This window comes from Gracilinanus agilis, chromosome 2 (assembly GCF_016433145.1).
Source record: "Gracilinanus agilis isolate LMUSP501 chromosome 2, AgileGrace, whole genome shotgun sequence".
Taxonomy (NCBI): domain Eukaryota; kingdom Metazoa; phylum Chordata; class Mammalia; order Didelphimorphia; family Didelphidae; genus Gracilinanus; species Gracilinanus agilis.
Genome location: NC_058131.1, coordinates 138,546,826 through 138,572,687, shown reverse-complemented (window position 1 = coordinate 138,572,687; position 25,862 = coordinate 138,546,826). Strand labels below are relative to the sequence as shown.

The 25,862-nt window shown below is 38.3% G+C and overlaps 1 protein-coding gene across 2 annotated transcripts in view; it reads right to left on the bottom strand.

The window, feature by feature from the left end:
• Positions 1-25,862, bottom strand: part of PCSK2 (proprotein convertase subtilisin/kexin type 2) — a 319,189-nt gene that overhangs the window by 8,873 nt on the left and 284,454 nt on the right. For both annotated transcript variants that reach the window (XM_044660725.1, XM_044660726.1), the window contains 3 exons: positions 15,170-15,385; positions 10,345-10,445; positions 1,816-2,043 (listed from right to left, as the gene is read on the bottom strand). In XM_044660725.1, coding sequence (XP_044516660.1) covers positions 1,816-2,043; positions 10,345-10,445; positions 15,170-15,385 — 545 coding nt within the window. The remainder of the gene's footprint in view (positions 1-1,815; positions 2,044-10,344; positions 10,446-15,169; positions 15,386-25,862) is intronic.

Sequence of the window (25,862 nt, the reverse complement as noted above, 5' to 3'; positions counted from 1 at the left end):
AGAGGCAGACTTGACTGAAACGACTGGACAATAACAACTTCTGACTCCTGAGTCAGTTATTTTTTTATGGTATTACACAGGAAATTGAAGACCAAAGAGTTGAAATAATTTGTCCAAGGTTACTCAGGTATTATGTGGTAGAGGAAGAATTTAAACTCAGGTCTTCTGATTCCAAAAGCATTGCTCTTGTGAATGGGCATTTCTTTCTAAGCAGTTGGTCTTGCTCTCTCAACACTTTGCACTTCCCTGGTCTCTGCTTTTAATATTAATTAGCTTAGGTTTCATTTCCAGCTTTATCACTGTTTGTGTGACTTTGGTCAAGTCACAGTACCTCTTTAGATTTCAGTTTATTCATCTATAAAATGAGAGGATTCCTTCTATCTACAAAATTCTTCTAGTCTACAATTTGGTGATTTCTTATCTTTTACTCTAAAGAGAGGCAACTGTTAATCCCCAAAGATGTGTGTTTTTGTTATTATTGTTAAATATGTGTTATTGTTTTTGAAAAGTACAGCTCTGAGGTCAATGGGATAACTTGGAATAGCTCTGCTTGCAACAGGAACGTTTATTTCATTGGGTAAAGAATTAATAACTCTCTTGGGCTGAGCCTCTTCACTTGATTGGTTGCCTGGACTTCAGATAATGGAACTGTAAGACTTCCTAGCTTGATAGAACTTACCAGGATTTGAACTCCATTGTTGTAGACTAAGAGAACCTGAGGTCAATGCCACAGCTTTGTGAAATAAGACAGTATAACTGTGAGTAATGGGAGATAGAGGACAAAGCTGTCTAGCATCAGCTGGTCAATTTACTGATCACTGACCATGGATTCTCAGAATTAGAATAAATATCAGAGGCCATCTAGTTCAAGCTCTATTTGACCAAGAATCCTTTACATGATATATCTGAAATACATGCTTATATAACCCTTATTTTAAAACTCTCAAGAGAGGGCTAACCTGCTACCTTCTCAGGCAGCCCATTCTATTTTCAGAGAACTCCATTTTATTAGGAATTTTTTCTATATACCCATTTCTCCTCGTTGTGCCTTCTGAGACTAAGCAGAAAAATCTGATCACTCTTTTAAGAGATAGTCCTTCACATACTTGAAAACACTGTAATTTCTTGCTTAAGTCTTTTATTCTCCAGGTGAAATACTCCCATTTCATCCTTATATCATCTGATCTTCAGAGCCTTCACCATCTGAGTCTTGTTCCTTTGTATACTTCCAACTTACAAAAATAATAATAATACGAAATAAGGTTTGCAAAGTGCTTAAAATATCTCACTTGATTCTGACAATAAGCCTGGAGGGGGGCTATTGTTATAATATTATTTTATAGGTGAGGAAACTGAGGCTCAGAGAGGTTAAGTGATTTATCCAGGGTCACATAGCTAATGTTTGCGGTTAGATTCAAACTCAAGACTTCCTGTCTCCAAGTCCAGCACTCAATATCCTGTCCCAGTTATTTTTGCCAAGAAATGACATGCAGAATTACATATGGTAGTCTCAGTTGTATTGAGTCAAATATGCTGCCATACAGAGCAGGGTAGAATATAATATATTATTTCTTGCTCCCTCATTCTAGATAATTTTCTTCTTTTACCCTGTCTAAGACTGCATTGGTCAGATGACACCAGCTTTTGAGGTACTTACAAAGTTATTCTTTCCTTGCACTGAAGGAAGTTCCTTCACATGCAGGAAATAGAAAAGTACTCTGACGTCTTTGAATGCCACTTAATAGTTTACCCTCCTTGGCTCCTGGGGGGCTCACTACCATTGAAGGAAATGAATGAACGTTCACTCTCACTCACTCAGGCTCTTGTACTGAACCTCCGACACAGTGGAATCTCTCAGGGACCGTCTTCCAGTCTTTAGCCATTTTCACCATTGCTCCTGCATCGAGGACCCCATAGCCAAACAAATGATTAAACTCCAGACCAACTCCATTCCTCCGCCACTGATGGACCTCATCGTGAAGCTGATTCCTTTTGGATGTGAGTACAGTCAGATGCTGCATGTCCCTCCACGTCAGTTCCCGGCTGGAGAAGGAGGACAGAGAAAATGTGTCAGGTTTGGAGCTCTACAAGATACTCTTTTCCTATAAGATCATGTCATGATACAGTAGGGAAAGAAAATGACAAAAATCACATCTTGTCTTTGATGACCCACCATTCACTAACAGTGCTCAGTATATTTCTATGTATGAGAATGTCATTGGCTTGAAGAGATTTCCTTGATACTGTGCAGAAGCAAATTATCCGGGTAATCAAGAACAGGATTAAAAAGTATTAAATTGGTTAAGATGGGGGGGGGATTAGAAACATTCTAGCTAAATTTTTTCATTATTCCCCTCCAAACAACTTTAAAATAACACCTTAAATCAAATTTTAGAGCAGCAGAGCCAACAAAAACTCTGGATGAGGTATTTTTCCAGTCTAAGAAAACTTAGGTCAGCAGGAAAAGTTTGTGAAACTGTAGTGGAAGCCTGTCTGGAGTCCACACAGTGGCGGCAGCAGCAGGAGCTCTTAGCTCAGAGAGAGGAGGTCAGACAACTGGTAAAAAGGAGATTACAGGGGATCTTTTGCTAGAACTAGGTACATCTGGCACTGAAATTCTAAAAATCAAAGAAGAAAATAAAAATTAAAAGTAAACATTTACTCTGGTTCAGTTGAACTTAAAAAAGGAAGGGTAGCAATCACAATTTCAGCAAAGCAAAAGCAAAAATAAACCTAATTAAAAGGATTAATCAGGGAAGCAACATTTTGCCAAAAGACACCATAGACAATGAAGTAGTATAAAAAATTTCATAGTAATTATCTCTGATAAAATTCTCATTTCTAAAATTTATGCTGAATATAGACCTAAGTCAAATTTATTAAAAATAAGAGCCATTTTCCAATGGATAAATGGTCAGAGGATGTAAATAGGCAGTTTTCAAAAGAATAAATCAAAACTGTTTCTAGTCATATGAAAAAATGCACTAAATAACTACTAATTAGAGAAAGGCAAAGTAAAACAACTGTGTAGTACTATCTCATACGCATCAGAAATGACAAATGTGTAGGGGCCAGGTAAAAATAGGCACACTAATGAATTATTGGTGGAGTGGGAACTGGTCTAATCATTCTGGAGAACAATTTGTAACTGTGCCCAAAGGACTATAAAACTATGCATATCCTTTGATCCAACCATGCTACTACGAGGTTTATATGCCAATGAGATTAAGAAAAAAGTAAAAGGACCTATGTGTACAAAACTATGTATAGCAACTCTTTTTGGTAGCAATGAATTGGAAATTGAGGGGCTATCCCTCAATTGGGGAATGATTACAAAAATTGTGGTATATGACTTCGATGGAGTTCTATTGTGTTGTGGGAAATGACAATGGTGATGATTTCAGAAAAAACATAGTAAGATCTATTTGAACTGATGCAAAGTGAAATGAGAAGAACCAGGAGATCATTATGTGCAGTGATAGCAATGTTGTAATCATGATCAGTTGTGAAAAACTTGCCTACTTTGATCAATACAATGATCCAAGACGATCTGAAAAGACTAGGGATGAAAAAAAGCTATTTACTTCTTGAGAGAGAACTGATGAACTCTCAATGCAAAATGAAATATAATTTTCTTATTTTTTAACTTTTTCTTGATTTTTAAAAAATTACAGCTAATATGGAGATATCTTTTGCATGATTTCATATGTGTAAATGAGATATTAATGGCTTTTTCAGTGAGAGGAGAAGGAAGTGGGGAAGAGGGAGAGAATTCAAACTAAAAATTAAAAAAATAATGTAACAAATAAATAAATAATGAAAATTTAAACGGTATTAAATGAAAAATATTCAAAATGCATTGGTCTGGAATTCTGAACCACAGTTAAAATGTTATATTGATTCATTTAACCTCAGAATTAAAAACTTTGACTTTTAAGAAACAGCTATGATTATTTTAAAACTCCAGAGAACTTCTTTAAGACATTAGTGTATGCCATTTATGTGCTTCCTTTTTTTTTTTTTTTTTTTAAACCCTTACCTTCCATCTTGGAGTCAATACTGTGTATTGGCTCCAAGGCAGAAGAGTGGTAAGGGTAGGCAGTGGGTGTCAAGTGACTTGCCCAGAGTCACACAGCTAGGAAGTGTCTGAGGCCAGATTTGAACCTAGGACTTCCCGTCTCTAGGCCTGGGTTCCACTGAGTTACCCAGTTGCCCCCTATGTGCTTCCTAATGAGTAATTTCAAGGCAGTTTAGAACCTATCTATACCCTAAAATATAAAGCTGGAAAAGTTCGGAAGCAGTATTCTAGGTAGGCTAGCTCCCTAGAATTGTAAAACTTAGATATGGAACTTATATAAATTAGAATAAAATTCTGCATTTAAAAACTTTTGCTGTTGTTCTTTGCTTCTGTTGGGTCCATCTTTTAGTGACCCTATTTTGGGGTTTTCTTGGCAAAGATATTGGAGTAGTTTGCCATTTCCTTTGCCAGCTCATTTTGTAGATCATAAAACTGAGGCAAAGATGATTAAGTGACTTTCTCAGGGTCACACAGCTAGTAAGGGCTGGATTTGAAATCAAGAAGATGTCTCCCCACTTCAAGACTGGCATTCCATCCACTGTTCCTCTTGTCCTATGGCAAAAATACTTTGCCCAGAACTTCATTGTGTTAACAAAAAATTAAATATATTTTTGGAATGTGAATTTGAATTTGGGAAGCACTAATCCTTTTATTTCTCCCCTGAAATTTGTTTCTCTTTCTGACTTCACCTTTTCTGTCAGCCATTTACTTAGTCTTTCATATTTGAAACCTTGGATCTCTCATTAAACTCAAAACTCCTTTGGGGGTAGAGACCGTTTTCACTTTCCCCCTTTGTTGTCTCTAGCTCTCTTAGCATAGTTCTTGGCACAATGCAACACTTTAACAAATACTTATTGGTTTGTGAATTGATTGATTAATTCTCTTTGACACTTTCTTCTTCCTCCCAAAGCAGTTACTAAATCCTGTCAATTCTACTTTGTTGATATATTTTATCATTTCCCCCTTCCTTTCTAACCTCTTTATTAGACTAACATAATACTCTCCTAACAGTGCTTCAGATTCTTCATACTGTTGTCAGATTCCTCTTCCTCTTCCATATCACTCCTGTGCTCAAGACTTTTCAATAACACCTTATTGCTTACCAAGTATACTTTAGACTCCTTAGTTTGGCATAAAAAAACCCTCCAAAATTTGGCATTTTCATACTTGTCTATCTTTCTTTGATATTATACCCTTCTAGACATTCTATGTTCTTATCAATTTGCATGAAGGGAATGAATAAATAAATAAAACCTGAACAAAATCTTTGCAACACACATGTAGAGTCTATCAAATTCTCATTTAGAGCCTTGTCAAACTGATTACTTTCCATTGTCTGTATATGAGCTGCTCTTTCTGTCCCATATAGCTTTGATGCCTTTGTCCAAGCCCGTTCAATTCTAATAAGACCTTTTAAATCCATTGCAAATGCCATTTTCTCAATGAAATCTTTCCTTATTGCCACAGTCAGTAATAACGATCCCTCCATGGACCTCATGTAGTACTTTGTTTGCTTCTCTCTTATGCATTTATCATTTTGCATATGTTGTAGTATAGCTGAGCCCTGGTGGAAGCAGTACTCACATTGATGAAATCACAGATTCACAAAACATTGGCATATAATTATTTATTTATGTCATATCACCCTAGTAGATCCTAAGCTCCAGGAAGGCAAAGGCTATGTTTTAACTTGTTGCTTTTCCCCAAGCTCTGTACACAACAGGTAATTCATAAATGTTGGTTTAACTTAATATTAAAAAAAGGTTTTATTTTGGGAGGGACACATCTGGGGACACCAAAAGATTTACTGTTGAGGATCCTGATCTGAAGGAGAATTAGGCTGGAAACAGGAGAGCACAGCTTTTTTAGGGAATCCAGGCAGAAGTTCAGGAATAAACTGGACTTGATTGGTTAGAAGAGGTCTCTAGAGCCAAAGAAATTCAATAAGACTCATCTGGGATGTTTCCTTATTTTGTGTCTTGGATCTCTTTGACAATCAGGTCAAGTCTTTGGATCATTTCTTAGAATAATGCTTGTTGCTCACATTTATAATGGAAGGAATTGTTAAATTTTGGTTACAGGTTAGTGAAAATAAAGATGCCTTTTCCCTTGGTCTCCCCTCCTTTCCCTCATTCAAGTTCATGAGCCCTACAAAATCTGCATATGAACCTTAGGTTAAAAATGGTGAATATAATAATCTCTAAGGTATCTTCTAACTTTAGATTCTCTGTTTATTTGATTTGCTACAAGGAAGAATATAGAAGATAAAGAGGAGTGGAGAGGCCAGAATTACCCAGAGGGAGTCCTAAGACTTTGAGTGATACGAATCCTGGCAGATGGTTTGGACAGCTTCCCCTAAAGCTTACAGATTTTTGTCTTGACTTTGAATTAATGAATTAAAAATCCAAAAAATCTGACACAACCTCTGCCCATATAGGGATTTCCCCCCTCCTTCCTTACAGTTTGAAAAGAATTTCTCCTCTGATTCTTTTTCCATGATAATTATGAAAGCTGTGCCATCAAATTCCCATTGAGCCCAATTAAAAACTGACTCCTGACCATCAAGGCAGAAAGAAACATTTAAGAGTAGCCTAATTATTCTTGGCTTCAGCTGGAGAGTGTGAAGCATTTGGGAGAGTATGCACTATAAAAGTCATAGAAATAGTCTATCAAACCAATTTTCTTTTACCTGATGTGGCCTGGGATTTACACAAAATCTTTAAGCTCCTACTCAGTCAATTCTGAAGAAATTATATTCAAGGAAGAAAACAGTTTTTGAACAGACTGGATCATTTTCAGTCCCCTTGAAAATATGCCTTTTGAAGTCACCAGGCCACAGGGTGCCTTCCACTTTTATAGATGCCAAGGATAGTTTAATTGGGGATGATTCTGGAATGTGGAAAGTTATACTTTGCAATAGTCCTAATCCAAATTTTTCAGGCCATACGTAGGACAGCTGACTATCTACTGTAGTTAATTGCCACAAGTCAATTATGATACAGATGGTAGAAATAAATGAATGAACTATTATGGCACAGAAAACACAATTTCTCCAAGTTGGTTGGGACCTCAGAGGCCATCTAGTTCTACTTCTACCATATCACCAACTAGTGGACCTTCAGTGAGGGAGAATCCACTGTTCTAGACACTGATGAATTCCTTCCTGTTGTATAGCATAGCTCTAATGTCCCCTCTTTCAATAACCCTTACCTGACCTCAGCTTTGGCCTTCAAATTGTACTTTATTTGCCTTTCTCATGTATTTGCCCCATATTATTTTGTAACTCAGGACTTTGTTGTTTTTTTTTTGTTGTTTTTTTTGTTTTAAACCCTTAACTTCTGTGTATTGACTTATAGGTGGAAGATTGGTAAGGGTAGGCAATGGGGGTCAAGTGACTTGCCCAGGGTCACACAGCTGGGAAGTGTCTGAGGCCGGATTTGAACCTAGGACCTCCTGTCTCTAGGCCTGGCTCTCAATCTACTGAGCCACTCAGCTGCCCCCCGTAACCCAGGACTTTGTGTAGGTATTAGATCTCCTTGTAAGTTCCATGAAGGTAGGGACCATGCCCAGTCCAATCTCTTTTGGCATCCAGCACACAATAGGTACAAATTTTGCCAGTGAAGAGAAGGGGTGGAGCTTAAGAGGAAGACCATCATCTTAGAATACAAGGGATTTGATATCTCTGTTCTTGGCTCTGCTACCATCTACCTTCATGACCTTGGGCAAATCACTGCAACTCTATGGGTCTCAGTTTCCTTATTCATAAAGTGAGGAAATTGGGCTAGAAAAGATGCTCTCCAAAGTCCTTCCAGCTCTAAATTCTTTCATCCTATGATGCTAGCATGGGATTTGGGTTGCCTGTGTTTACCTTTGTTTACCATGTTTATTGTATCTGTTCCCTTCTCTATACCCACCTACTCTCTACTTTAATTCAGATTGTAATCTCTTCTTGCCTGGATTACTTCAGTAGTAATACTCTCTCTCCTTAATTAGTAGTGCCTTATGTTTTTACATTACCTAGATTTCCCTCTATATTCCTCCCCTCCTTACCAGAGAGTCATCCCTAAAAGTTTTAATTGGTCTCATTGCTTCCAATCTTTTTTTTTTTTTAAACCCTTACCTTCCGTCTTGGAGTCAATACTGTGTATTGGCTCCAAGGCAGAAGAGTGGTAAGGGTAGGCAATGGGAGTCAAGTGACCTGCCCAGGGTCACACATCTGGGAAGTGTCTGAGGTCAGATTTGAACCTAGGACCTCCTGTCTCTAGGCCTGACTCTCAATCCACTGAGCTACCCAGCTGCCCCCCTGCTTCCAATCTTAAAGGACATGGATTCACATTCTGCTTCTGTCACTTATTATTTCGGTGACCTGAGGCAAGTCAGGACCTCTCTGGGACTAAGGTAAAAGAAGAGGGGATTAGATGAAATGGTTTGTGAGGACCCTTTTAACTCTAAATCTATGATTCTATGTTATCTCCATAATACATATTTTACATAGATATGACATTAAAATTTCTAAAACACAGATCAGATCATGTTACCTTGCTATTGAAAAATTTCAGTAGTTCCTTATTACCTCTAGGATAAAATGCCAACTGTTCAGCCTGCTATGTAAAACTTATCTTAATCTGGCTTTCACTCACCCTTCCAGTCTTATTACTTCCCTTTGCTTCCTCTGTGCCTTGCTTTTTCTGGTATTCATACAAGGTTATTTGACTTCCTTTTTATGCAATGGCAACAGGCCAAATTGCCCATTTTACAAGAGATCCCCCATGTCTGTATTCCATTCCATTTCACTGAAGTATATGGGCTATTTGGGGAAGATAAGTTCCTTTGGGGTGAGGGCTTAAGCCCTTTTCAGGACTGCTTTCTTCCTTTGGGGTTCACCTGCCACCCAGCTCTCACCTGTGGCTCCAAGAAGCTGTAGCATGTGCAGCGGCCACACCCCGGTAAACTGTCTTGGCAGGCAGGCTAAACTGGGTTGAGGGTAACTGACAGACTTCATATCCAATGGTGAGTGAGGTGGGTATCTATCTACTTAATGCATGTGAAGAGTTCCCCTGGCAGAAGGGACAGATGAGAACAACTTGTTCCAGTGGCCATGAAGGTAGCAGAAGCAGGCACTATGGAGTGCTTAGAGCTTGGTTAGACATCAAAGAAGCCATGACCATTTACTTCACCCTACGTTATTGACAATCATCTTGACTTTTGTCTTACCACTGGACTTTGATGACTCTCTGAGAGAGAGGGAGGCTGATGACTCTGTGTATCTCTGCCCCACTTAAATTCAGATTATGTGTGAGTCAAAAGACACCAGAGATGCCATCATGGTCTTCTTCAAGTATGAAAGACAACAACCAAATCCATTGCCATACTTTTATTAGTTTCATAGAACTCTCTGTACTCTTGCTCACATATCAGTTTGATGCTCACATTGCATGAAGCCTTACATGATCTTTTTTGAACTTCTTAGCATCCATTACCAATAGAATTCTCCCCATTTTCATACAAGGCAACAGAAACAGAGAGGTTAGATCATTTGCTCATCATCACATTGCTAACTATGAAATAAAGAATTTGAACTTCATTCTTTCCAACTCCAGGTTTTAACCCCATTCATTCCAGCCTGCTACATGAAGAACTTATTTTGAGCTCAAGTATATGGTCTCATGGAAAAGGCAGAATTTGAGCTAACGGAAGGACTTGATTTTAAATAAATAGAAGGTAAGAATAGGGATATATTGGCAAACTTATGGCATGCATGCCGGGGGGGGGGGTCACTCAGAGCCCTCTTTGTGGGCACACAGGCTATGACCCGGCACAGAATTCACCAGAGTTTGTTACTAGAAAACCAGAGGGACGAGGGGTGGGCTGCTCCCTTCTCCCTCTTCATGTAGTTTGCATTTTGAGCACTCAGTTACTAAAAGGTTCGCCCTCACTGACACTGGGCATTCTAAGTACATCAATATTTGTTGAAAGACCTCAACAAAGGCTTGGAGCTAAGAATGAGCCTCATGTGTTTGTGAGTGACCATAACATATGGTCCCATTAGCCATGTGTGTCTTTTGGTGGCAATAACTAGATTAGAGCTACCCAAATGGCACCCGTAAACATGGAAGCTGATCATTCATCCTTGGGACCCACCAATGTACAAATGATCACGCTTGCTTTCCATCTCAGACCTAAATAACAACTCCAAAAACAGGCAGGCAGATGTGTTTGAAACAGTTCTGTAGAATTGACACTAGGCATATCTGCTGTTTACATACTTAGCCTCCAGCGCCAAGGCAAACACTCCAGCAGCCTCAGGGGCAGCAGCAGATGTTCCCGAATGACGCAAGGTACAGTTGCCATATAAATCCGTGGTCGCCTAGGAGGGAAGGTGGAAAGCGTGAATAGAACAGACAATGACAGATTGAATTGACTTCCTGAAAACTGAGCACAATAGGGAAGCGAGAGAGGTGGGGCTATCTTGTGGGAGATTTTGGAATCATTGAACATCTTTTTTCACTCAGTCAATATTTCCTTTCCTCCTGTGAAAGAAAGGTTCAAATTTCCAAAAATAGAAAAAGAAATATGCCCAATTTCAAGGGCATTTGGTTTGATAGAACACTAAATTCAGATAATAAAACCCCATTTATATAGTGCTTTAAAATTCATAAAGCACTTTACAGAGATTATTTCATTTAAGCCTTACTTAAGTGCTTTATGAAGTAGGGTTTACAGGAATCTTTATCTCCATTTTATAGATGGAGAAACTGAGGTCCAGAGAGATAGTGATTTGCTTAGGGCCATATAGCAAATATGTGTCAGAAGCAGGCTTTGAACTGAGGTCTTCTCTTTCATTTCCTTACTTCTTCCCCATCTCCTCTCACCCCAAAAATCTTAGTTAAAATGATGTTGATGGTAACAATTGTTAAACAGTGTTTAAAGTGGTAGAGGCATTTTTTTTCTCCACTTAAATAGTAATCCTGTTTCTGAAGACACACTGCTTTCATTTCCATAATGAGTGAATGGATTTGTGAAATGCTTAAAGAGAAGAGCATAGCTCCTATGATGCAGAAATTAGAAACTTGTTGGAGCAAAGGGTTCAATTTTTCATTCCCCCCTTTAACCCAATGGCACTCAAAATACAAATGTCTGCTACTTAGTTGAAAAGGTACAAACACAAAATAATAATAGCTCATATTTCTATAGAGCTAAAGCATAAATAAAATGCATAAATGCATTTGTTCTTACAACAATCCAATGGAGAAGGTAAAAACAATAAATTATTATGTCCATTTTACAGATGAGGAAACTGAGGCTATGGAAAGTTGAATCAACTTCCCCCTAAGTTTCACTATTCCTTGGCCATTGCTAGAACCAAGTCTGTTTCTTATTTCTAACTGGTCCCTGGAGCTTACACATTAATAATTCTAAATCCAGCCCGGAAAGACAAATATCCTGGTGTAGATAGGTAACAAAGATGATTCAAAATTCTTTATTTTCTTTTATTTTGCCACACCTGCTGGTTAGCAGATGATGGAGAGCTTGTTCATTTCTCATCGATCTTCATTCCAATCAGACTCCATAAAGAGCTGCAATAATAAATCTATAATATCTCAATTATATTCTTAGTCAACAAAAGCTATGCCAGAAGCACAGGATTGGCACTTTGCAGGAAAATGGGTCTCCAGTCCTGAAGCTATTGTGCTGATCTCTTGGATGTAAAAGCTATTCCCTCATTTACAATAATATTAGGGTTAGAAGCAAGATCTCCCCTCCACCCCACCCAATTTGGAATCTGGGATTCATGGCATGGCTTATACCTGTCTGCCTCAGTGTTTTATGTATCTGGAAACAAGCTGAGAAAGCTTTTTCTCTTGGTGGATTATCTTCTATGAAAAAAAAAAAAAAGCTTTCCACTCACTGAATACTGGTAAATGTATTCCTTTTCAAGGAATCTCTTACCTTCTTCCCAAACCCCACCATCCACTATATAATTTGTTTGAGTAAATAGAAACATTGCTATGTAATGGTAAATCCAATGAATCTAAGTGGATTCTTTGGAATGAAAGAATATTAGGAATTATTGAGTCAAAATGAAAAACAATAATTCATAATAGAGGCATGGGAAAAGAAATATACCATCATATAGAAAACTTTAGATCTGGCTTTGACTCCATTGTTATTACACGTGTTACTCTGGACAAGTCCTTTTACCTGCTCTGAGAGTCACTGAGCTTGAAGAAGCTTGGTAAACAGGATGGAGACCTGGACATGGAGTCAGAAGACCTTGATTCAAATCTTGCCTCAGAATCTTGTTATATGTGTGACTTTGGGCAAGTCACTTACCCATCCAGAGCAGGGGTTGGCAATGTATGGCTCTTGAGCCATATCTGGCTCTTTCTGCAGGAGCCATAAAGTCAATTTTTTTTCAGGCACTGTTACAGGAGCCACACTGTGAGCACTGTACAGCTCTCACGAAATTACATTTTAAAAAATGTGGCGTTTATGGCTCTCACGGCCAAAAAGGTTGCCGACCCCTGATCTAGAGTTTCCTCTCTGAAAATGAGGTAGTTAGACTTGATAATCTTTAAGATTTTTTTAGCTCTAAATCTATGATCCTGTGACTATTCTGAGCATCAGTATACTCATTTTCCAAAATGAAGGTTTTGGTCTAAATAAGATCTATGGTCCCTACTAACCCTAAGCCTCTCTGATTCTATAATTCTATAAGGTGTTCCAAAAGCCTCAGGACAGTTTTAAGCTATTAAAGTTCTTTCAAAGACATTTTATTAGCTTTGGGCAGGTAGGTGGTGCAACGAATAAAGCACTGGGCCTGGAGTAAAAAAGACTTAAGTTCAAATCAGCCTCAGACATATTAGCTCTATAATCCTGGGCAAGTCACTTAACCCTATTTGCCTCAGTTTCTTAATATATAAAATGACTTGGAGAAGGAAATGGCAAATTGCTCCAGGATCTTTGCCAAGAAAAGCCCAAAGGGGTTCATGAAGAGTTGGAAATGACTGAAATGACTGAGCAACAACAATAAACTGTGTGACTCTATACAAGTCTCTTACCCATCTGTCTGTCTGAGTTTCCTCAGCTGTAAAATGGGAAACACAATAGCAAATACCTTCCCAGTTGTTGTGAAGATCAAACGTGATGGTATTTCAAAAGCACCTAGGCAGGGTGGCTAGTTATTTAAATTAAATTATTCAAGGTTGGGGGCAACTATGTGATTTAGTGGATAGAGAGTCAGACCTAGAGTTGGGAGGTCCTGGGTCCAAATTTTGACCACAGACATTTCTTAGCTGTATGATCCTGGGCAAGTCACTTAATCCCTATTGCCTAGCCCTTACCTCTCTTCTGTCTTGGAACCAATACTTAGTATCAATTCTAAGAAAGAAGGCAAGAGTTTAAAAAGAATTAGAGCTTTTGACTGCATAGACTTTTGGAATAACCTGGTTATTACATTGTTTAGCTGAGAAGATACTTGTTCACTAAATTTATTAATAAACTTTGGAAACATGTTTCATTTCATCTCTTGCTTGCCTCCTCAGGATTCTGTGACAGGAAGAGGTAGGACATACGTAAAACTAGAAGAAAAGTAGCAACAAATGTCCTCATTTGCTATGCGCTCAGAGGGCTTGGTGCATGATGGTATTAAGATGAGGTGTCATTACAACTCTGTCATTGCGGTAAGGATAAAAACCCCCATTTCCTAACAAGAGGAAACTGTGGTCTTAACATTTTTGATACACAATGCTCCATCTGGTAGAAGCATTTGCTTTCCCCCCAAGATGCAAGCCCTTAGTTTCCACTTTACTGGTAGAGTATTAATGGGAGCTGATAAAATGCGCAGTTATCCTCATAGCATCTGTTCATTCTTTAAGGAGGATGGTTCACCTTCAAGAAAAGGGGAAAGTAGGAGGAATAATGATAATGCTTTAGGCTGCACAGAAAAGAAATTAGAATACGTTTTTTTTTCAAAGAGCTTTCACATGTCTTTGTATTTTAATTAAATCAGGTAGAAATTATTATTCCTCGACATTTCCAGTCATGCACTTATACTCCATTCAGGCTATCATCTCCATTTTCTCTCATCCCAAATGGAGACCACTTCTGGAACCAACTTGGGCTTTGCTAGGCCAGCTATGTGGTGCAGTGGATAGAGCATAGGGACTGAAGTCAGGAAGATTCATCTTCATGAGTTCAAATCTGTCCTCAGACACTTCCTAGCTGTGTCACCCTGGGCAAGTCATTTAACCCTGTTTACTTCAGTTTCTCCATCCATAAAATGATCTGGAGAATGGAAATGTAAGGAAACCACTCCAGTATCTTTGCTAAGAAGGCCAGATTTGGCCTCTCTTGTCTGGCTCCAGGCTTTCAGGACATTTCTAGCTGTGCCACTGAGGACTTACTCCATAGTCCCTTTGAACTCCCCATGGGGCCCTTTATATATGGTCTTCCCTCAGGATATAAGCTCCTTTATTGACCAAGCACAGTTCCAAAGGACAAGGGGTGAAGCACACTGCCTACCTTCTGGCAGGGAGGTGATAGACGCAGGGTATAGATTGAGATATATATTATGGGAACTTATTTTGCTTGACTTCATATATTTATTGTAAGGGGTTTATTTTTCTTTCTCTTTCAATTGTGAGGAGGAGGAAGGGTAAGAATATAGATTTTTTAAATGAAAAAATTAATATTTAAAAAATATAAATATTACCAAGCATATTTAAATATTATAAAATTATACTGTATTACAATATCATGTTATGATAACATGATATTATAACATATAAATAATAATAATTATAAATAAACTTTAAAAAAGAATACTAGCTCCTTGAATTCAAGTGTTATCTTGACTCTATTGTGTATCCGTTATACTTAACACAATGACTGGTACATAATAAATGCCTGGTAAATGCTGCCTCTATGTATAAATCAATCTATCATTCCCACTTTATTGATGGGGAGATGGAGGCTTTGGAAGATTAATTGGTGATGTAGTGGAGTCAGTATCAATACCAGATCAGGCCCAGGGCCTCCTGAGTCTCAGACCAGGAGAAATTCCTTTTGCAACATACATGGTGCACTCACCACACCAGCTTCAGGGTTCCTTTTCCTTCCATTGCTAAATGTAGATGCTAAGGTGGAAGAGCAGCTTTCATCATACAGAGCAGTCCGGCCATCATTGATGGCCGAGTTAATGGAGATGGTCCACATGCTTGAGGCGTACCCATCACAGTTGCAGTCGTCGTAGCTGCCTCCATCCCCAGAAGCCCACACATAGATGCTGCCTTTACCCCCGCGGCCCTGAAGAGAGAAAGAAGAAGATGGATTTGTGATGGTTTCCAACACATTTTCTTAGAGGGTCTGGTTTTACAGACCTCTGGGCAGAGCTTCAAAGGACTGGTGAGCAGGCCCATTTTAACTAAAGGCTTTTTATCTTATGAATGATCTCTGTGGATTGAAGATTTATCTTCAATTATAGACTGAAGCTCTTGCTAGGGAAAGAATCTTTTCTTGGAGGGGAATTGAGATGTGACTTTTTGTGTCAGGTTCCAATCCATCTGAGTTACATGGGAATTAAATCAGGAATACAAAAGATGGAGGTGAGGATGAGGTCAGAGATCTCAAATTTAGAGTTGGAAAGTATCTCAGAGGTGACCAAGTCCAGATGAGAAAACTCAGGCCCAGAGAAGACAACTTAGGCAGTTAGGTGGCCCAGTGGATACAGTTCAAATCTAGTTTCAGATATTTCCTTAGTCATATGACACAGTCAACTTGCCACTCTGAGTTTCCTCAACTATAAAATGGGTTAATAATAGCACCTACTTCATGGGGTACTGCAAGGATAAAATGAGTTAATATTTATAAAAAGCATTTAGCACAGTGCCTGGCACAGAGTAGGAATTTACTACATGTTTCTTTCCTTGTCTTCTTTCATTCCCCAAAGTTACAAAGGTAGCAAATATCTTAGCTAGAACTCAAGTCTAGACCATTTGACTTTAAAGTCAGTTCACTTTCCATACATAACATCGATCTGAATCTGAATGGACCAGATCAGCCTTTGGAAGGAAACCCTTTGGCTCATGGTTTTGGTCTTTCTGTGTAATTTGTAGCTGCATGAGGAAGAGAAGGTCTCTCATTAAATAAAGGTTCATACTTGACTATTTAGTTGGGTTTTTCAGTCCTTAGCAAGAATAGGTCAGTTGACTAGACAGAATGTCATTGTTAGATGTGGTTATTGTATTGGCTGTTTTTCTTGTTACCAGGGAGTTCTGTTTGGAGGGGTTGGGTTGGTACTTCCAGAAATGACTGTGATATACAAACAAAAGGTACCCATAAACTTTTTTTAAGGGTTAGTTCAAATTAATCAGTATCAACACATGATTCCTAGCATAGGGCCATGGTGGCAAAACTATGGCATGTGTGCCAGAGGAGGCACTCAGAGCCCTCTCTGGAGGCACACACAGCACCACCTCAGCACAGAGTTCACCAGAGTTCATTACTAGAAAGCCAGAGGGATGTGGGGCCAAGCTGTTCCCCTCCCCCTCGCCTGAGGACATTTCTCACATCATCCACTCCTCTGAAAGGTTTGCCATCACTGGCATAGAGAATCTCCAAGAAAGAAAAAGTCCTAGAAAAAAGAAAAACATTCTAGCCACTGCTGATTTGCTTTTTTTAATGTGACATAGATTATAACCCATTTAAAAGAATTATTTTAGACAAGGATGAGTGAACTTGATTCTCTTCTCTTTTTTCTGTTGCATGATTTCATGGAATAACCACAACATTAAGGAAATGGCTTTTGATAGAATAGATTCTAAATTCATGATATTGTTTTTTCAATCCCAAACTCATGATTCTAAAATGTTATTTCATTAATCCCTCAAAGATATTCAGGGGAAACTTTGGAGTGGAAAAAGATAACTACTTTTCAACCAGGCTTATATCTCTCTCTTCCCCCTAGGACTGTACCTGAGATATCTCAAAGTCCTCATCTCTAGTGTGTCCAGTTTCAATAATTTCTTATTTAAAGGGAAGGACAGAGAACCATATTATGTGTGTAACAGGAGACCAAGGTACCCAGAGTTTAATTTTCAATCCTAAAAACTTAAAAGAAATCAGTTTGACTTGTATCCATGATGAACAAGCTCCACGACAGTCTGACTCCTTTGTTTCATAGTGGTATGCAGGTATCACTGGTTTATTGAAGTTTGGTTAATTGGACCCTTTCTAAATGTAGCTAGACTGGTTCTTTGGAAGACCTGGTCATTAAGGTGTGTATTGTACCAAAAATCAATCAAAAATATTTATTAAGTGCCTTCTATGATGATAGAAATATGTCAAATGCTGGGGATACACAGATAAAAATTGAATAGTCTCTGCTCTCAAGGACTTTATATTTTAAGAGGGGAGATATTGTGCATATATTTAATCAGTCAGTCAGTTTGTTAGCATCTATTAAGAACCCGATATGTGCCAGGCATTGTGTTGAGCTTTAGGGATACAAAGAAAAGAAAAAAAAGTTAAAGTTCTTGCTCTCAAGGACCTTACTTTACTGTCTGATGGGGGAGACAACATGTGGTTATGTTTAAACAAGATATGGATAGGTTACATAGTGAGGGTAATGTCAGTGACAAGTCACTAAGATTAGGGAGGACAGAGAAAAACTTCTTGAAGAAGGGGAGACATTTGCTGAAACTGGAAGGAAACACAAGTAGCTTGGATATAGACATGAGGAAGGAGAAAGATTCAGGCATGGGGGGGACAGATAGTGAAAACGCTTGTCCTCAGGAGGATAGTAAGGAGACCATTGTCACTGGACCACAGAGTACTTTGAGGAAGGTAAGGTATAAAAAGATTCAAAAGATAGTTTCAAAGGCCTTTAAAAGGCAAATCAATGATTTGATATTTGATGCTGTTAGATAAGAAGAAATCACTGGAGGTCACTGAGTAGGGGATGATATGGCCAGACCTATGATTTGGGAAACTCAATTTGATAGCTGAATGGAGGATGGAATGGAGTTGAGGAAAGACTTGTGACAGAGAAACCAAACAGCAGGTTATTGCAGTTGTCCAGGTGTGAGGCGCTGAAGGTCTGCACAAAAGTAGTGGCCATGTCAGAGGAGAGAAGGAGGCAAATGTATTGTAAATGTAAAAGGTAAAAATGTCGTGAAGACAGAAACAACAGGAGTGGACAATGGATTAGATATAGGGAATGAGAGAGTGAGGAGTTAAGGATGCTATCTAGGCTGTGAGGTCACATGAGCAACAAGATGGAGGACTAGAAATTTTTTCTGATCCTTATAACCTCTCAAACTTTTCTAAAATGAGAATTCTGCCCAAAAGAGAAAGCAATATTAGCTGTCTCCATAGTCTAAAACACAAAGAAACTGGAACAAGGAAGTAATTCAATGATAATATTGGAGAAGGCTACTATCAGACTCTAGTACTCCTTTCCTCACTGCACATGATCTGACCAGACCCATGGACTGGTAACAGAATTCAACTTTCTCCTACTTCTCTTTCCCCTCAAGTGCCAGGAAAAATATGTTAAGAAAAGGGAGTGTTTGGGGTAAAAGAAAATTAGTTCAATTTTGGATGTGTTGAATTTAAGATGACTATGGGACATCAAGTTTGAGATTTCCAATAAGTAGATAGAGATGAGAAAGTCAAGAGATAAATTAAGGTTGTAAAAGTAGAATATGTAGAGATAACAGCTGAACCCAAAGGAGTGATGAGATCATCCAGGAGTATAGTAGTAGTATGGTAGAAATAACATATAATATATTATTATATCTATAATATATTTATAATGTAAAATAATATATAATATTCTTTAGCAGGCATGATCTGGATGGAAGATCTAGGAAAGGAGACTGAGAAGAAGGGATCAGATAGAGAAGAGGAAAACTGGGAGAAAGTACTGTCATGAAAACTTAGAGAGAAGAAAACATTGAAGAGAAGAAGGGTCAACAGTGTTAAAGGCTTTAGAGAAGCCAAGAAAGATGAGGATTGACAAGCCATCACATTTGGCAATTAAGAGAGCATTCATAATTTTAGAGTAATTTCATTTGATTGAAGAAATTAGAAGACAGACTACAGTGTTAGAAAGAGAATTAGAGGAAAGGAAATGGAGAAATCTATTGAAGATGGTTTTCTTGAGTAGTTTAGTCTCAAAATGGAAAAGAGATATAGGACTAGAACTGGTAGGGATGGATGGTTCAATTGAAAGTTTTTAGAGAATGGGAGAGATGGGCATGTTTGCAGGCAGTAAGAAAGTAGTCAATGGATAGGGTGAGATTGAAGATTTATGGATGAGGAGGGATGATATTGGACTCAATGTCCTGGAAGAAATGGGACAGAATGGGATTGTTTGCTCATGTAGAAGAGTTTGCTGTGACAATGGGACAAACTTCCTCTTACTAAGAAACAGGGGTAAAGGAGGAGAGGAGGAGGTAGTTGCAAAAGGCCTCTGAGTAATGTGAGATGAGGAACAATGGGAAAAACAGAGCTCTCTAAGAATGACCTCAATATTTTCAGTGAAATATGAGGAGAGGTTCTCCACTGAGAGCAAATGGGGAATAGGGAACTATGGGAGATTTGAAGAAGGATGAAAAGGTTTAAAAAAGCTGCTGTGGTAAGTGGAATAGTGAATCAATTTGGGAGGTACAAAAGGATTACTTTGATGTAATGTGTATGTTTATATGTGGACACATGTCTAATACTATATCCACATATTTATATACATGTACACATACTTAGATATACTTATGCATATATAATATATCCAAAATTCAACTGAGAAGGACCTATCATAACATACTCATATAGTCTTTTAAAACTCAAAGTTCATCTCTAGCTATGATGAAGTGCTGGGAAAAATGCTTTTACTCTCCTTTCCCCTCATATGAACACACTCACACACATGCATACTGTTATGAGCAGAAATGAGTAGTCATATTTCTGGGTGCTCTGCCAGGTTCTGTGTTCTAAAGTGGCAACTGCCAGCTTGCACCCCCAGAAATATAGCTACTCATTTCTGCTCATAACAATACACACACGTCACTGTCATCAAAATTGTTTGTGCTCTGAGGTCTGAAGTATGATTTTCAGGCTCATCAACCTCTCTTTTTCCCTTAGTCATGGGGCTTCCCTGGAGAATGTTCCAACCAGGATAGAGTGTCCTTTTTAAGGTTCACATTCATCCCCTGGGGAAGGGCCTTCTTCCAGTCAGTCAGTGGCCAAGGTTTGGGGTGAGAGGTGCAAAATACAAACGAGTTCAATTCCAGAATCACTTTTTCTTGCCCTGTTTGTCTTCAACTTGGAGGAATAAATAATTAAAGCTACAAGCAGAACACTTTTCTAGCATGGCTCTTAAAGTGCTTGAGCGATTATCATCATCATTCTCAAGATGGGATTCTGGTTAATGATAGCAAAAGTCAATAGGTAGGGAGCCATGTTAGTGTGCCATTTTTCTTGTAGTCCTGCCAATATTCACTAATACCCCGTCTCCCTTTTCGGTCAACTTTATCAATCTGATGGGCATGAGGTGTCGGATAAATCAGTCAGTCAATAAACTTTTATTAAATGCCTACTAGGTGCCAAGAATTGTGCTAAGCACTGGGGATAAAAAAAGAGCCATAAAACAATCCCTACCTCAAGAATCTCACAATCTAAGGAGATGGAGTTGGAGGGACATGCAACAGGCAAAGAAACATATACAAACAAACTACATGCAGGATAAATAGGAAAAAAGAGGTTGGGAAAAGCTTTCTGTTGAAAGCCTTCAGAACTTCAGGAGGAATCTCACAGTTTCTTTAGTTTGAATGCCTTTAGTTTTTAGTGATTTGGAGCAATTTTTTATGACTATTGATAACTTAAGTTTCTTTCCTTGAGAGCAGATTATTTGTTTCCTCTGACCATTTATTAATTAGAGAATGACTCTTATTCTTATGAATTTAAATCAGTTCCTTAAATATCTTGGAAATGAGAATTTTATCAAAGAAACTTTCTGAAAAGATTTTCCCCCTCAATTATTTTTCCTCCTAATAGAAAGAAGACAGATTTAATTTTCAGAATAAAATGCAATTTTTAAAATTTATTTATTCATTTTTTAATTTTAATTTTAATTTAATTTAATTTTTTAATTTAAACCCTTACTTTCCTTCTCGGAGTCAATACTGTGTATTGGCTCCAAGGCAGAAGAGTGGTAAGGGCTAGGCAATGGGGGTTAAGTGACTTGCCCAGGGTCACACAGCTGTCTGTGTGTGTGTGTCTGAGGCCAGATAAAATGCAATTTTTTGAATGTGGTTGATGCTGGGATTAGTTTTGTTTGAACACACACACACACACACACACACACACACACACACACACACACACACTCTGTTTTTAGAGTTTTGTTTTTCATTTTCTTTCTTTTTTTTTCCAATGGAGAAGAGCAATGTGGGGAGCTGTAAAGTGAAAATAAATGATTGTTAATTGAAAAAAAATTGAAATGCTGAGCTGACAGGCCTTCCTTCTGCTGCCATAGTTTTAATGAAATGAGATAAAAGAGTATGTGTTGAGTATAATGTACAGCATTACTATTCCAGAACGTCAATGGATTTTAAAAATCTAATTGATGTGGGTAAACCCTACAAAAACAAAGATTGAAAACCACTCATGCTTAACCCTTTTTATCCATGACCTCTCATAAATCTGCCATTGGAGGCCTGGGGGCCTTTTTCACATTCTTTCCACACTGTAGATATCAATGAAGCATGAATATATCAGTTTTCTCCTGACTTCATGATTGTTTGATCATTTAAAAAATCCCAAGTCACATGTTTCTCTAATGATTTTATGTTCCTTTTCTTGTGTAGTTCCTCATTTGTAATTTGTTACAGTCTCCCTCAAAATGAAAAACTTACGATACAGCTTAGAACACTTAAATGAAGCTTGTAAAATACTCTCGGGACCTCATCTGCCCCAGTGCAGAAGGAATTACCTGACTGCCAAGAGCTCTGACATATACTGCCAGTGGCTTGCCAAATGGTTTTGATTAAATTATAGGAGGTGATACTTGGGCCTGCTCTTATCCTGATTAATCACTTTATCTTGGCTTCTTTTTCCTCTTTCCCAGATGATGGGTGGAATTATGCCCCTCGTGTAGGATGCACTATGCCAGCAATATTCTTACCCCAAGCAGCTGAGTTATGTGGACAAATTTCTGGGTAGTACCCGTAGCTCTTCCCATTATTAGAAATATGAATGCTTGATTGTCTTTTTCAATACATACCAATATGGTAATGTGTTCCACATCTGTAAAGGCCTGCTGATGTTAGTGATACTCGTAAAAGAAAGTAAGTCTTCAAGAATGGGGGAAGGGGGCAACCATGTTTGTACAACTAGACAGAGAAGGAAACTTTTGGATGCTAAAAGGGTAGGAACCTCTCAATCCTGAGCTATTCTGTCCATTAAAAAGACAACACTCAATAAAACTGGAACATGAGATTTAGCATGCAACCTGGAATCCAGGAGGTAGAATTTTGCTTCCCACTCCCAGGGAGAACTAAGGAGCATATCATAGAGAAATGAATATGCAAATCAAAATTTTTGCTAAACTATTTAAAATAAAACCAGACTTAAAGTAGCTAGAATAATACAAGAGAAACTTAGGTGACTCTTCCTTTTTTTCTTCCTGGACATCTAGGCTATATCATTTCTTTCAACTTAAAAAAAAATCCTTATCTGTTATTTTAGAATCAATACTATGTATTGGCTCCAAGGCTGAAGAGTGGTAAGGGATGGGCAATTGGAGTTAAGTAACTAGCCTGGGGTCATATGGCTTGGAAGTATCTGAGACCAGATTTGAGCTCTGGACCCCTTGCTTCTAGACCTGGCTTTCTATCTACTGAGCCACCTAGTTGCTCTTCCTTTCTTTCAGCTTTTTTTTTAAATGGACATGGAATGGGGAAGATAGGAGAGAGAAAAAATAGATTTTTCTAAATTAAATTAAAAGAAAAGAAATGGACATGGAAAGTTTGTAATTGCTGGAGGCCACAGATGTATAAAGCAGAAGCAGGGGCAGGGAGGGTTACAGAGGACAGAAGATGTCAGTCACACTTGTGCCAGCAGAGCCATTTCAGGGTTCAAGGGGGAAGCCTGGTCTTGGGAGAGGGGCATAATGGTGGCTGGGACCTGGGGATAGGGTAATAGGTAGTTGATTAAGGGAGGATGATGAAGTACAAGAGCCAGATATGGTAGTCCTGAGACTTCGGTGTACTTTAGAGCCAAGTTCCAGCTGCCCCATTCTAGAGATGGTTCTGGTGAAAGGAAGTTGAAACCTCTTACTTTAACACGGTTTGAAAATACCATGGATCTAACAAATATTATTTTCCATGTATGTATGTCTGTGTGTGTTTTAATCTGTGTCTTTAAATATCCAGGAGACATTCATTTTAGCAGCAATTCTTGAATGTGATTAATAGGTGGGCAAGAGGCACTTTCCTCAGGGCAAAAACAAAGACTTGAAAGTGTTGCCCTGGCTGTCCAATTGGGAAGTGAAGTTCATGAATCAATTCGTCACCTCTGAGGCCTTCTGGCTGCTGCCTGAGTGATTCTGCTGGACTGGTAAGAGCAATCAAGAATCTTGCCTCCTTCTCTAATGGATGGTTTTCTGTAATGCATCCAACTTTTTCCAGAGGTTAGAGACTTTGCAGTCAGGGCAAGTGACTGCCAAAACTAGGCTTCTATTATCAAGATAGATGGTTTCCCTTCACCCCAGACTGAAGTTTGCTGAACATCCACCTAGAAGTGCAATCAATGTTCATTATTAGATAATCTCACAATCGTGGCAACCTCATGGTCTTTTTGCATTTTCCCTATTTTAAAGGTTCAATTACCTTCCTAGAAACCACTCTATTCTTCTCTAATTCAGCATCATGGTAGAGGTGTGTTTCTTAACTAGAGAAGGCTATGCCAGTGGAGAACAAGCTTGGGCAGTTTCCATAAAGCCAAAATAACCTTAAATATAGGTCTAGCAATATTTCTCTATCTTCCAAGGACTCACCATAAGACTGACTATCAGGTGATAAATTTGTTTTGCCTTGGAAACTCTCAAGACCTAAATTATAGAAGGACTAGCATTTGTGATGGTGGAAGGAATACCTAGCATTGAGGTATAGCATCCAAAACGTATTTATCTCAGAACAACCTTGTGAGGTATTTCTGTTGAGGGCATCATCATAACTGTTTCAGTCAACCAAATTTATACTTCCTTCATTCTTCCCTATTCTTCAGACTCTATATCCAATAATCTGCCAAATCTCATCAATATTATCTTTATAGTGTCTCTTGCATCTGTTCCCTTCTCTCTACTCACACAATAATTTATTTCCTTAGTTAAGAATTCTTTCCTGAACTTTTGAAATAGTCTCTTAATTGGACTCCCAGTTTTCACAACTCCCATCTTAATTCCATCCCCACATTGTTGTCAAAATAATCTCAAAGAGGGCAGCTGGGTAGCTCAGTGGATTGAGAGTCAGGCTTAGAGATTGAAGATCCTAGATTCAAATCTGGCCTCAGACACTTCCCAGCTGTGTGACCCTGGGCAAGTCACTTGACCCCTATTGCCCGCCCTTACCACTCTTCCACCTCGGAGCCAATACACAGAAGTTGAGGCTTAAAAAAAATAATCTCAAAGTACAAGTTTAATCCTGTCACTCCCCTCTCCGAGAATTTCAATAACTAATATTTTTGGAATAGGATCTAAACCTTTCAGAATGGTATTTAAAAGCCTTCACAATTTAGGTCCAGCCCTCTTGTTACACACAGTTTCATCCAAACTGACCTCTCTCTTCCCTAAAGTCATCTCTCTCACCTCCATAACTTTGAAAAAAGTTTTCCCCTATGCCTGGTAAGAATTCCCTTTCATACTTTTAGCTTCTTAGTATTCCTAACTACATCAGGCTTAAGTTTCATATGCTAATTATGTCTAGCTATCAATGCTTTCTTTCTTAAATTATCATATATATATTTCTCTGTTTACATGTTATATCCTTCCTAATAGAATGCAAACACCTCAAGGGCAGGGGCTGTTTTTCATCTTGTCTTTCTATTTTAATATAATGCCTGGCATATAGTTGTCTCTTAATAAATACTTGTTGGATTAGATTGAATTATTATTGTTCCCATTTTACAGATGGGGCCATTTAAATTTAGTAAAAGGGAGTGATTAGTTAAAGGTCTAGTCCTGGGCTTCAAGGCCAGATCTTTTGACTCCAGATGCATTGCTCCTTCTGATACAAAGGGTCCTCATCCTTGTCTTCTTTTTAGCATTTGAAACTGTGTAACCATCCTTTTCTCCTGGATACACTTTTCTCTAGGTTTTTGTGATATTGCTCTCTTATTTTTGGTCATTCCTTCTGTCTTCTTTACTGGATGATAATCCATATCACAATCACTAACTGTGAAATGTCCCTGTTATGGGGGACAAAATCCCAAGATTCTATTTTGGGCTCAGTTTTCTCTTCATCTATTTATCTTACGAGGTGACTATCAGCTTCCATGGGTTCAATTATTATCTTTATACAAGTGGCTTAGATCTAATTATCCAACCTTAGGTCTTTTTTCTGAGTTCTATTCTTGAATCACTGACTGCCTATTAAAAACCTTCAACTGGTTATATGAAAGGCTTTTCAAACTCACTATATCCAAAAGACAATCTTCTTTCTTTCTTTCTTTCTTTCTTTCTTTCTTTCTTTCTTTCTTTCTTTCTTTCTTTCTTTCTTTCTTTCTT